Raw genomic sequence first — 13201 nt, 5'->3', positions numbered from 1 at the left:
AACTAAAATTGCGTTTGGTAGTTTAATTTTTAAAAACATGTATATAATATTTAAACTAATAATATATTAAATAAATATATTAAATAAACATATATAATACAAAAACGGTTTCAGAAAAGAGGGAAGAAAATGAAAAAGAAAAAAAAAAAGTGAAATCCGTTTTTCAGAAAACAGAAAACGAAAACAAGAAAATGAAAACACCTTTTTTTCGTTTTCTGATTTTCACAAAAAGACAAAAACGTTTTTGGTTTTGTTTTTTTAAAAAAATTGCACCAAATACGTTTTTAACACCCGTTTTCATTTTTTTGCTTTGAAAACCGTGAAAAACGAAAACGAAAACGCAAACAAACGGGCCCAAGATCTCTCATTAACTCTTTTATCACTCTCTACCACTCCATCTGTTCAAACTTCGTTCAATGAGACTGGCTTAGTATTGCATATTTTTAACAAAAACAAGGGCAGCAATTTTTTTTTTTTGTTTTGCATCAAAATTCTTAGTCAGGGCTTCTTGATCATCAGATTTCACTCACACACACACATATATATAAAGCAAAATATATTGTGCTCAAGGCAGATAATGTTCGTTGCTGGAACTGACACATCCGCAAACACCATAGAGTGGTGCATCTCACTTCTCCTAAACCATCCACAAGTACTGCAAAAGCTTCGAAACGAAATCGACAGCAACGTTGGACATGGTCGACTGGTTAAGGAGTCGGATCTTCCAAAGCTTCCATATCTTCGCTGTGTCATCCATGAGACTCTTAGACTATATCCCATAGTACCTCTTTTGTTGCCTCACTTTTCATCAGAAGATTGCACTCTGGGGGGATACCAGATACCTCAAGGCACAACTTTGCTGGTCAATGCTTGGGCAATTCACAGAGATTCCAATGTATGGGACGAGCCTAACACTTTCAAGCCAGAGAGATTTGAAGAGCATCACATGTTGGAGGGTGAAAGAGAAGGGAACAATTTCAGATTCATTCCGTTCGGAATCGGAAGGAGGGCTTGTCCTGGGGAAGGAATGGGAATCCGAACTGCTTCGTTGGCGGTGGGCACGCTTCTTCAATGCTTTGATTGGGAGAGAGTTGGGAAGGAATTGGACATGAGCCAAGGCTATGGAATTACTCTCTTTAAGAGTAGGCCTCTTGAAGTTGTTTGTAGTCCTCGCCAAATTATGATTGATCTTCTCTCTCAACTTTGATATTGTTATTGTGCCTGCCATACTGTTTGATGCAGGGAGAAAAGATTATCATCCATCGCATAGCTTGTTTCCATTTCTCTGAATTTGGGTGAGTACAGTTGTTTAATCTTTTATGCAATATCCAGAATAGGATTTGGAAAACTGCAAGTAAGTGCTGGGGTCCCTTTTTTTACTGAACTATAAACACCTTTACCCGAAAAAGATAAAAAAAAAAACCTTAACTATAGATGATTACAAAGTAATTATTCCAAGAATGATTACTTTTTTATAATAAACAAAATATTCTACTAACGATACAACAATCAAGCCCCAACATGCTGTTTAGTTGTTTAAAAATAGAAATAGTTCAAGGATGAATTTTTTTTTCCACTCATTCTTATTCAGAATTCATACAACTCAATCTCAACAAATCTATAAAAATGTATTGTCTCGTTTTCATGAAATTTTTCTTAAATCATACATCATTTAATGGATAGAGGCATGGAGCCCTTTAAAAGTCAAAGCCTAATACTTCACGGCGAACTACACAAACTGGATAGAAAGAAACTAAGTTCCTGTTTGATTTGATGGTTCGAATTGTATTGATTTAAATAAAAAAATTCAAACTATGTGGTTTAAATTATAGTCTGTACTGGTGCTTGGCTGTGCAGTTCAAGATCTTGACAAAAAACCAACATCCAAAAGGATACAATGAGACAAATAATAATTTGCCCCCAAGCCCACCATCTCTCCCTATGAACGGCCAGTCGGCCACCTCCATCTTCTCAAAGAGCCATTCCACCGGTCCCTCCAATCCCTCTCTTCCAAGTACGGCAAAGTCTTCCTCCTCCGCTGCGGACTCGCAAACTTCTCCTCATCTCCTCTGCTGATCAACTCTGTTTTAGAAAATCCGGGTGTAGTACTTCGGGGTGAGTTAAGAAGGGCTGTTTCGGAAACACGAGGAATGTGTTGAAACTTGAAAACCAACCTCCAAATGACAAACAAAACAAAGCCCAGTGGGTAGCGGCTTTATTGAAACGACGCGAAGCTGAACAACAGCGAGCTCGAAACGACATGAAACCAACCTCCAAACGACAAACAAAACAATGCCTGGTGGCTTACAACAGCGAGCTCGAAACGACATGAAACCAACCTCCAAACGACAAACAAAACAATGCCTGGTGGCTTTATTGGAACGACGACAATCCGAACAACAATGAGGTTCAAACGACACCAAGCTGAAGATGCTATTTGCAACGAGTGCTTTTAGTGCAGTAATTACCACCAAGAACAATACAGTTAACTTTTTATAATTATTTTAATCGTTCTAATGGCTGCACATCTCATCAAGCTTCTTGAACCTGAGACTGGTTGAGTACTGCAAATTTGTAACAAAAGAAATAAGGAATTATTCGATAGCACTCAATTTACTTCAACATGTGAGCCAAAAAAGACAGAAAATTTGGAAAATGATACCATGATGGTAGGTTAAGTTTTACAAGGTTAAAAAATAAAAATAATTGAGCCAAAAAAGACAAAATTAGGAAAATGATGAGACCATGATGATCAACATCCTTAACAGCAAGTTTAATTAATTTCTGAAATGGCACAAAAAATTAAATTAAAAAAAAAAAGACAAGTTAAATTGCCAAATATACTAATATAATAGGAGCAGTATAAAAATTAGTTTAATCAATAGAGTTTTAAGTGTGTGTTGTAATCCATTGCCTTTCTAATATATGATTTCCATCGTTGTCGATTCAATCAATGATTGCATCAAGACATTAGAGGTAAATGACAAAAAAAAAGAGTTTTTGGCCATTATAATCTCCGCCGGACATTACGATAAGCAAATCTGTTTGTCTATTATGAACATTTTCGTCATGGAAATGGTAGATACATACCATTACCTAGTTTGCTTCCTCATCTTTCTCATTGCAAAACTTGTATTGATCCGATCCAAAAACAAAAATTCTCCGCCAACCCCTTTCTCTCTTCCACTAATCGATCACCTCCACCTCCTTAAACAGCCACTATACCAAACACTCCAAACTCTGTCTCTAAAACATGGTCCGACCTTTTCTGTTCAGCTTGGTTTCCGATCCTTCGCTATCATATCTTCTCCAACCTTTGTCAAAGTCTGCTTCACCAAAAACGACCTAGTCTTCGCAAACCGGCCACGTACCGTAGCCAGTAATCACCTATCGTGTAATTACTCTAACTTTGTGTTGGCTCCTTATGGCGAGGCCTTCGAAGACTCACCACCATCAAGATGTTTTCTCAGAAGAGATTTTAGAAGTTCTCTGTCGTACGAAAAGAATGTCCCATTCATTTTACCGATTTAAATTTTACTATAGTAAAAAATTCTTACATAAAGTCACATTTAAACTCAAACTAAAAAACTCAAATTAGCAAACTAAACAAGCCCGAAATTTGTTCCATTGTCCGCCAGTTGTTTATGGCCTTGAATGAGGGACCGCAAAAGGTGAATTTGAACCATCTTATCTTTCTCTAGAAGTTCAATGTCACGACGAAACAACGTTTTTCTTTAACAATATAAGAAGACTCTTCGTGGTTTGACTCCAGCTTCATGCCTCAAGTTTCATAGATCCACTTACAACTATAATCCCCATCAATTTATACAAGTTTTTTACTTTTTTATCATTTATTGTTATTAAATCACCTCTCTTGACTAAAACTACTATTCGCATAATACTCACAACTTAAAGTGTCCAAAGCCTCTAAAAAATCAAACTTCTCCTTAATTGAGGAACATGCCTACCATGTGTTAATGTCCTCACAATTTCATCAAAAATCTTCACCTTCATAGTATCAATTCCAACAGTTTTTAACATTAGAATCATTAGCCATCAATAGAATACAAGCATCACAGGACTTATAAGAATCAAACAACTCCTTATATGGGTTGTTGGGCACATATAAAACGAGCATTTAGAATCTAAACTCTAAGAGTCAAAAATATTTTTATCAGTAATAACAGAATAAACATCATCTTCACTCTCATACTTGTCACCAACAACATTTACACAATTAAAGTCTCCTCATGTTCTTGTTTTCTTTTTTCTTTTAGATACTTTGTCAATTTTTTACAGTTTCTTCTAATACGTGTCTTCTTATAACAAAAAGAAAGAAATGGAATCAAGAAATCGAGTAGTAGAGTTCGCCATCGAAATGTAGCCGTCAGACACCATCAATCCAGCCAGCGGTGATTCTTGATAGTGAAACGATATCGCTGTTAGACATTGAAGAAGGATTGCCTAAAAGCCATCATTTTCATTCTATTTGGAACTAACAAATCCCAAAAAATGAAAAAGCATAAGATAAGAAGAGAAGAGAAAAATAAATCCGAAACAAAATTAAATCGAGGAAAAGGAAGGAAAAACAAATGCAAAGAGATAAAGAGGAGAGGGTAAAGGAAGTGCAGCAAAGACCCAAACGAGAGATAGGGAAAGGCTGTGGAAGACGAAAGTCGAAGAGCCAAAAAAAAAAAAAAAAAAAACTCCAGCGAATCACTGAAACGGATTGCCTAATTTGTATGGAAAAGGAAGACAGGGTGTCTTTTATTTTATTAAATGATGACAATAAAAAAAGTAATTATTATAAGAATGATTACTAGTTTATTATAAACAAAGTTTACTTCTAACAACAAAACAATCAAGACCCAAAACATAGTTTAGTCATTAAAGAAATAGAAAATAGCTCATCGAACTTCGAAGAGATGCTCTTTTTTTTTTCGCTTCCTCATTCTTACTCGGAATCCATATTGCACAGTCTCAACAAATTTATAAAATGTATTGCCATCCTTGAAAGGGATAAGTTTTTTTTTTTTTTTTCCCCCTCTTTCTTACTCAGAATTCCATATTGCTCAACCTCAACAAATTTGTAAAACATATTTTACATCCATCAAAAAATAATAACAAAAAAAAAAAGAAATTGCCTTGCTAATAATTTATTATCATTCTTTTTCAAGGAATTTTTCTTAAATCATAAATCATTTTTTCGATGGAGACATGGAGCCCACTTAAAAAGTCAAAAACTAATGGTTCATGGCTAACTGCACAAACTAGGTTTGTTCAAAGAAGCTAAAAGTCTGTTGGAACAAGGCAAATACCAATATACCAACACCTATGGAAAACAACACAAACTTCTACTTCTACTTCTACAGCTTGGCTGTGATAATCATCTTCACTCACCTCCTGAAGATCTTGGTAAAAACTGAACAGTCAAAAAGACAAACAAATAATAATTTGCCACCAAGCCCACCATCTCTCCCAATCATCGGCCATCTCCATCTTCTCAAAGAACCCATCCACCGGACCCTCCAATCCCTCTCTTCCAAGTACGGCAAAGTCCTCCTCCTCCGCTGCGGATCTCGCAAACTTCTCCTCATCTCCTCCGCCTCCGCCGCCGAAGAATGCTTCACCAAGAACGACGTAGTCTTCGCCAACCGTCCCCACACCCTCGCCGGAAAGATCTTCCACTACAACTACTCGACCGTCTCCGTGGCCCCCTACGGCGACCACTGGCGCAACCTCCGCCGCGTCATGACGCTGGAGCTCTTCTCCTCCTCTCGCCTCGCCGCGTTCTCGAGCGTCCGAGAAGGAGAAGTCAAGTTGCTGCTCGAGCAGATAAAGCAGATCTGCGAACAGGGGATGACGACTATTGATCTGAAATCCAAGTTTGTCGAGATTTCGTTTAACGTCATGACGATGATGCTGGTGGGTAAGAGGTTTTACGGAGAGTACGTTGAGGATGTTGAGGAAGCGAAGAGAATAAGGGATGTTATTAGGAGAGGAGTTGAGTTGAGTGGAGCTTTTGATGTGGGGAATTTTTTGCCAATGTTGCAGTGGATGGACGTTCTTGGAGCGGAGAGGAAGATGGTTGGGGTGATGGCGGAGATGGACAAGTTCTTGCAGGGTCTGATTGAGGAACGACGTCGGATTATGCGAAGAGATCAGGTGAAGACAACGGTGGTTGATAACATGTTGGCGCTGCAAGAAACAGAGCCGGAGACCTTCACCGACGACATAATCAAAGGCATCGTATTGGTAATTTGATTATTTTTTAAACCCTTTACCATGATTATTATTATTATTATTATTATTATTATTATTTGTGTTTATCATCATTTATTACTATTAATGATTAGTATATCTTAATATTAATTACTTTGATCGTGAAAGACAATGCTGGATTACACCAAAAAAGGATGCCGGCCGGATTTACATTTTTCTCCCGCTTTGTTCATGAAAATGGTGTACGGATTGGATGGACCTTATCTTTTTGTAAACAACCCATTGTCCTTGTTGAATTATAAATAAGTAAAGACGGGCATGGCCTATTAATTATGATATTCCCTTGGGTATAATATTTATTGATTCAGTAAATAATAATACATAGTATGATAAGGTTGAAGGTATATATTGACGCCAAAATTAGTTTAAAAAAAAGGTCTTAACGTGACATAGTTTTGGCAGCATATAAAAAAAGAAGTCAATATTAGGGATATTAATTTCAAAATGTGATTGAACGTCATCACTATTGCTTACTTGTTCTTGAAGGTATTACTAGTTGCCGGAACCGACACTTCATCAGCAACCATGGAATGGGCAATGTCGCTGCTCCTAAACCACCCAGACGCAATGAAGCGAGTCAAAGACGAGATCGACACAACAGTCAGAGAACACGGTCGTCCGCTTGATGAACATGAGTTGCCAAAGCTGAACTACTTGCGAAACGTGATCAACGAAACGCACCGCTTGTACCCATCTGTCCCGCTTCTAGTGCCCCATGAGTCGTCCGAGGACTGCATCGTAGGTGGTTTTCACGTTCCCCGAGGAACGATATTGTTGGTTAATGCGTGGGCGATTCACAGAGACCCTGAGGTGTGGGAAGATCCAAAGAAATTTGTTCCCGAAAGGTTTGAAGCGTGGAGTGACGAGGGATGTGGGTTGATTCCGTTTGGAGCCGGAAGACGAGGATGTCCAGGAGCTGGGTTAGGGAGTCGGGTGGTGGGATTGACACTTGGGGCGTTGATTCAGTCGTTTGAGTGGAAGAGGATTGGTGAGGAGGAAGTGGACATGGCTGAAGGGTAAGGGCTAAGCATGCCTAAAGCCAAGCCTTTGGAAGCCATGTGCATACCACGTTAAAATCATGGTTTAGCATTTTTCTTTGGATGAATTTTAATGTTATTAGGACTCCGCTTGATCCTGCTTTAATTACTTGCTAAGGTTTGGAGAATTTTCTTTTCTTCAAGTGTTTATAAGGAAAATATAAAGAGTTATTGATTTTAAATAATTTCTTTATTCTTTTTTGTTTCTTGAAAAGTTTGCTCAATTAAACTAGTAACTTGAAATCTATTAGCTTGCAGCGCATTCTTATGCTTAACTCCCGTTCATTACACCGATTCCAGTTTTATTACGTAAAAAGTGCTCAGAAACAGTCACATCTAACTTTTTTGCTACAGTAAAAGGTTCTCACATAAAATCACATTTCAACTCGAATTAAAAACTCAAATCAACGAACTAAACGAGCCCTTGGTCATTCTATTTAGTTTGCCCTCTCCTTGTAGTGTAGCATCGATCCCACACTGAGGGGTCATTGCAACACCGACCGGATCATTGTCACCTCTAGTGGTGCTCCGCCTCTATCCTCGTTTAGCTTTCTTTCTTTCTCTCTCTTTCTTTCTTTCTTGTTGGAGTGGAGCATACTCAGTCCAGAGGAGAATAAAACAAAATAATAATAGCAAAAAATGTTGAGCGCCGCGGCCTCGGTCAGTGGGTGTTGCGGCGCCAGATGAGCAACAACAAGACGTGCATGTAGAGAAGGCAGCGTTGCAATGCGCGCTAGGTGTTGGGTGCTGCGGCGCTACATTGAAGAAGCATGGGGTTTCCGCGCTCAGCATCGCAACACTGTGATTAGGGTGCCAAGGCGCTTTGGAAGAGTTCCGCCCTTGGCGCCGCCGCAGCGCCAGTTCATGACCTGATCAGTTTTTTATGGGGGTTTTTTTTTTGGGCTTATCTTGTACCTATAAGTACCTAATGTTATGGGCTTTATATGTGTCGATTTTCTGAGTGAAAATAGAATGTTGAGAGACTTGAAACACCATTGAGAGTAAGATAAACACAAGTGAGATTGAGTGATTCTCTTGTAACAACTTTTCAACAAATATAGTAGAAATCTGCAGCGGCAGAAACAAGACATAGTTAAATTGGTGAACCTCTATAAAAAATTTTGGTGTGATTGTGCTTTTATTTTTTTTTACGCTATTTTTCGTTCTTGGTATTCGAATTAGATTTCGCCTAATTTCCCCTAACATTTTTTTTTTGGTGATTGTTTTGGTAGCAGGGTGGCTACAATCAATAACATGGTAATCCCCGAAAATTTTGATACCAGAACGGGATACTTTTAATACACCATGGACTACCTTCAAATCTAGTAGGTTATTGTTGGTAGTACGATTAGGAGTATTTTTGGTGTGTTAAATTTATTAGTGCGACGTTTTATGCGAGATTTTATATGTATATATATATATATATATGTGCCTTTGTGTAAAGTCCTCCATTTCAGTCCTTTTGAGTGGGAGTGAATCGGCCTGGAGGGTGTTCACTTGGCGGAGGTAACTGGACTCAGCATTCAGCAATGTGATATGAAACTGTCTCCAACCACATTCATTACGTTTGCTATTGGACATCGAGGGAAAAACTGCACGGAAGAAACGACATTTTCAAAGCAAACGTAATGAATGTGGTTGGAGACAGTTTCATATCACATTGTTGATGATCACTAGCGCAAACAACATGTGGCATGGTAAGGCGGGGCTCAAGTATAGAAAGACAGCGGATTCAATCCTGCATTCTATATTGAAAAATCAATACCACATTCATCGGTTTTAAAATTATTACTTCTATTTTAAGTTTAAAATTTACAGTCTCATTTTCTTGTTTCATTAGTTATTTCGTTAATTAAACTTTGATATCTCATTTAATTGTTTTAAGTATTTTAATATTTGTTACAATATTATATTTTTAAATTTAAATGACATAACATTTAATATTGAAAAGACAATACGAGATAGAAAACTAAAGACATGTTTGAACTCCTCTTATCTTTACATATATAAAAGAGGTAAAATGAGTTCTGATCATCTCTTCTCTTTTCCTTTCATTTTTTGTTTACTTTTTCTCATTCTTTTTCCTTTTTTGTTTATTAGTTTTATTTTTTTCCTTCTTATTCTTTTTTGCTTAAAGCTCATATGCAATTTCTTTTATTTTTTTTTCTTTTAATCTTCTTTTCTCACTTACATCTTATAACATTTATTTCATTTATTGTAATCCTTTTCTTTTGTTTATTAGGTAGAGTGAGTTTTGATCACCCTTTTCTCCTTTAGCCACATGCCAAATCCTCATTTTCTTTCCTCCTTTTCGTTTAGTTTCTTGTTTACCTCTACAAATTAGATCAGTGATCGATTTCTAGGTTTCGTCGTAAACCTAATTGGTTACTTTCAATTACGCAAATCAATAGTTCAAACCGCACTCAAAGGTAGGGCATTTCCCATTTTTATAGGAACTTCTGTACCAGAAACAATGGTATCTCCAATTAGAGCCCCTCTGGGATGTAAAATATATCTTTTCTCACCACCCCCATAGTGTATGAGACAAATGTATGCATTTCGATTAGGGTCGTATTCTATAGTTACGATTTTACCATATATGTATTTTTTATTCCGTCGAAAATTGATTTTACGGTATAGACGCTTATGACCTCCTCCTCTATGCCCTGCGGTAATGATTCCTCTTGTTCTTTTTTCTTAAAGCTCACTTGTACTTTCTTTTATATATATATATATATTTCACTTATCATCTCTTTACACTTTGTCCTATTGTTGGGTGGCCGGGTTAGCACCCCTCGTCGCTTCTGTACCCGAAACAGATGCGCTGCGCTACCCAGCGCGTAACCTTGTCTCTCCTACCCCTCTTCTGGTTATGCCATTACCAATCGCGGGTAACCCCCGGGCCGGCCGCCCCTGACCTAATAAGAACGATTATCCTTATGACCAAACAAGGACCAGCTTACTTACTTACTTCTCGAGCGATAGTTCCACGATCCCGACCAGCAACTTGTTGGGAGTAGGGGCATCAAAGCTTGCCCAACCTAGTAAAGGGGCTTGGAGATAGAGGGTTTTCTGGGACAGTTTCCAGGTTGGATTTTTAAAATCAAATAGGACTAGTTGGCAGGTTCAGTTGCTTAGATTTCCTTTCTTTTTAGCCTTTCTGCTCGCCTGCTACTGTAACTGAAGTCGGAACTCTTTTTTAAGCTCTTTTTAGTTAGCTTCAGAGTAAAGTCCCGCTTTGTATAGAAAGATAGAAGTCCCGTTCCCTCGCCTTGGAATAGGATGAAAGAGGATAGAGTGAGTGGAATATGTAGGCGTAGGCGGTGGTAAACTCCTCTTTCCGGTAGTCGAAGGGAAGCTCGTTAGGTTAGCTCGTCCGGTAAGAAAAAGTGACTTCTAGGATTTCTAGTTCCGTGCTCTAGGGCTTTGACTTCTAATAAGGAGAACTTGGAAATCGCGAACCTGCTGCTCTAGCCCCTTTCCAAGTGTGATTTCTATGTTATGTATGGCCGTGCCTAAGGGCATATCGGTTGAAGTAGATTCTTCTTTTTGATCAATCAAAACCCCTTCCCAAACTGTACAAGCTTCTTCCAAAGCATACGGCTTTCTGGATGTAGATGATGATATCTATACAGATGGATCTTCTATATATCGTATAATTCTTATATATATGATATAATGAAGTACCACATGAGTGGATATATAGGAATCAAAATCTGCCGAATCACTCATGTTATGATCTTCTACATCCTAGGTCTTCCCGTTCCTTCATCTGGCTTATGTTCTTCCTGTAGCATTCAGACCGAATGACTCTATGAAATTACGTCGATACTTCCACATATTAGGGGTAACGTAGGAGACATCTCTATTTTTCCCCGGGGGAATCCTTAGAATTACCACTGCTTAGCTTTCAATTCGCCTCTGACCATCAAATGAAATGTGAATAACCCGTCCTCCTCTCTTTGAAACAAGGGGCGCTTCTGGTTCTGTCGGTGCTTGAAACAATTTTGTCTTCTCCATATTACTATATCTCTAGAGTCAATAATTTTATATGAGGAACTACTGAACTCAATCACTTGCTGCCGTTACTCTTCAGTTTTCTGTTGAGGTCTATCCTGTAGAGGTACTCAAATTAGATCAGTGATTGATTTCTAGGTTTCGTCGTAAACCTAATTGGTTACTTCCAATTACGCAAATCAATAGTTCAAACCGCACTCAAAGGTAGGGCATTTCCCATTTTTATAGGAACTTCTGTACCAGAAACAATGGTATCTCCAATTAGAGCCCCTCTGGGATGTAAAATATATCTTTTCTCACCACCCCCATAGTGTATGAGACAAATGTATGCATTTCGATTAGGGTCGTATTCTATAGTTACGATTTTACCATATATGTATTTTTTATTCCGTCGAAAATTGATTTTACGGTATAGACGCTTATGACCTCCTCCTCTATGCCCTGCGGTAATGATTCCTCTTGTTCTTTTTTCTTAAAGCTCACTTGTACTTTCTTTTATATATATATATATATATTTCACTTATCATCTTATTACACTTTGTCCTATTTTTTTGAAATCTTATATTTTAATATGTATTTTACTCATATACTTTTTCTTCTTTTACCTTACTAAAAGGGTAAAAGGGGTATTTAAATATTTCTATGATATATATATATATATATTTCACTTATCATCTTATTACACTTTGTCCTATTTTTTTGAAATCTTATATTTTAATATGTATTTTACTCATATACTTTTTCTTCTTTTACCTTACTAAAAGGGTAAAAGGGGTATTTAAATATTTCTATGCAAATTTAACAAAATTTAATAGAACACCTTGACATGATTAATTTTGATTAAAAAAATATCTCTGTAAATTTGATAAAACGAAGGGGCCAATATTAATTGCTTTATATGGAAAGTGCTATTGCCTATTCATCTTTGTCTTTGACGTAGCCATGTGTCTCGTTCCTTTTATTTTTAAAATTTTTCTTTCTTTTATTTTTTATATCATTTTCCCCTTATCGCCTTATAACTTTTTTCTCTATTTTTTTTTAGTAATCTCACATTTTAAGATGTATTTCAATAAAATTATTTTTTCATCTTTACCTTACTTAAATATTTATATAAATAAATTCTTTATTATCTAATAAATAATAAATTATTTAGGTGATTTTAACATAGTAATACCGGCGTGAGCACATTTTAAAACTAAATCCAATAAAAAATGCTCGTTTATTCCTTTTTTTTTTTTTTTTCCTTTCGATCAATTTTCTCCAACAAGTAAGCATCTCACCAGAAAGACAATGCATACACGTAAAGCCAAAGCGCTATATGGAATAATCAAAGCCAAGAAGATCAAACCAAAAGAAGAACATTACTCTTATATAATTAAGAGATTTTTTTTAATAAATCAATCATATCAATAATATCAATTTTTAACCGTTGAATTAAATTAAAAAAATACGTAAAATAAACCGACAACGCTCAAACACCTGAAAATAATCTCACGAGAGAAATAAAAGAAAAAAATAAAACAAAAAAGGCAAACATTGACACCCATCAAATTAAGAAGACGTTTGATAAGATAATTCATATTATAATTTAAATCATAATTTATAATTCATTATAATTTTTTTTTTTTATAAAAAATATATATATATTAAAAATAATTTTAATCCCGTAATTCTAACCTATTAACAAACGGATTCTAAACTTCTAAGCTAACCCATTACTGTTTGAGTGTCATATTATCTCTCACCTGTAACTTGGGCCCCGCTTAATTACTTCACTGTCTCACTCTCAGTCCACACCACGCAACTTTTTACTTTTTTAATTATTTTTTTTCCCTTTTCATCACAAAAAAGAAATTTATTAATTT

The 13201-nt window shown here is 36.6% G+C and overlaps 1 protein-coding gene and 1 pseudogene across 1 annotated transcript in view; both read left to right on the top strand.

The window, feature by feature from the left end:
• LOC21390229 (isoflavone 2'-hydroxylase) overlaps positions 1 to 1984 on the top strand; it is a 4091-nt gene extending 2107 nt beyond the window's left edge. The window contains exons 2-3 of the mRNA XM_024169079.1: positions 575 to 1295; positions 1858 to 1984. Coding sequence (XP_024024847.1) covers positions 575 to 1207 — 633 coding nt within the window. The 3' untranslated portion in view covers positions 1208 to 1295; positions 1858 to 1984. The remainder of the gene's footprint in view (positions 1 to 574; positions 1296 to 1857) is intronic.
• A 3347-nt stretch (positions 1985 to 5331) lies between these two features.
• On the top strand, positions 5332 to 7356 carry LOC21390228 (annotated as a pseudogene).
• Positions 7357 to 13201: the final 5845 nt, after the last annotated feature.

This window comes from Morus notabilis, unplaced genomic scaffold (assembly GCF_000414095.1).
Source record: "Morus notabilis unplaced genomic scaffold, ASM41409v2 Scaffold557, whole genome shotgun sequence".
NCBI classification, from domain to species: Eukaryota; Viridiplantae; Streptophyta; class Magnoliopsida; order Rosales; family Moraceae; genus Morus; species Morus notabilis.
Note: the sequence above shows the minus strand (reverse complement) of the source record. Positions and strands in the feature narration are given on the sequence as shown.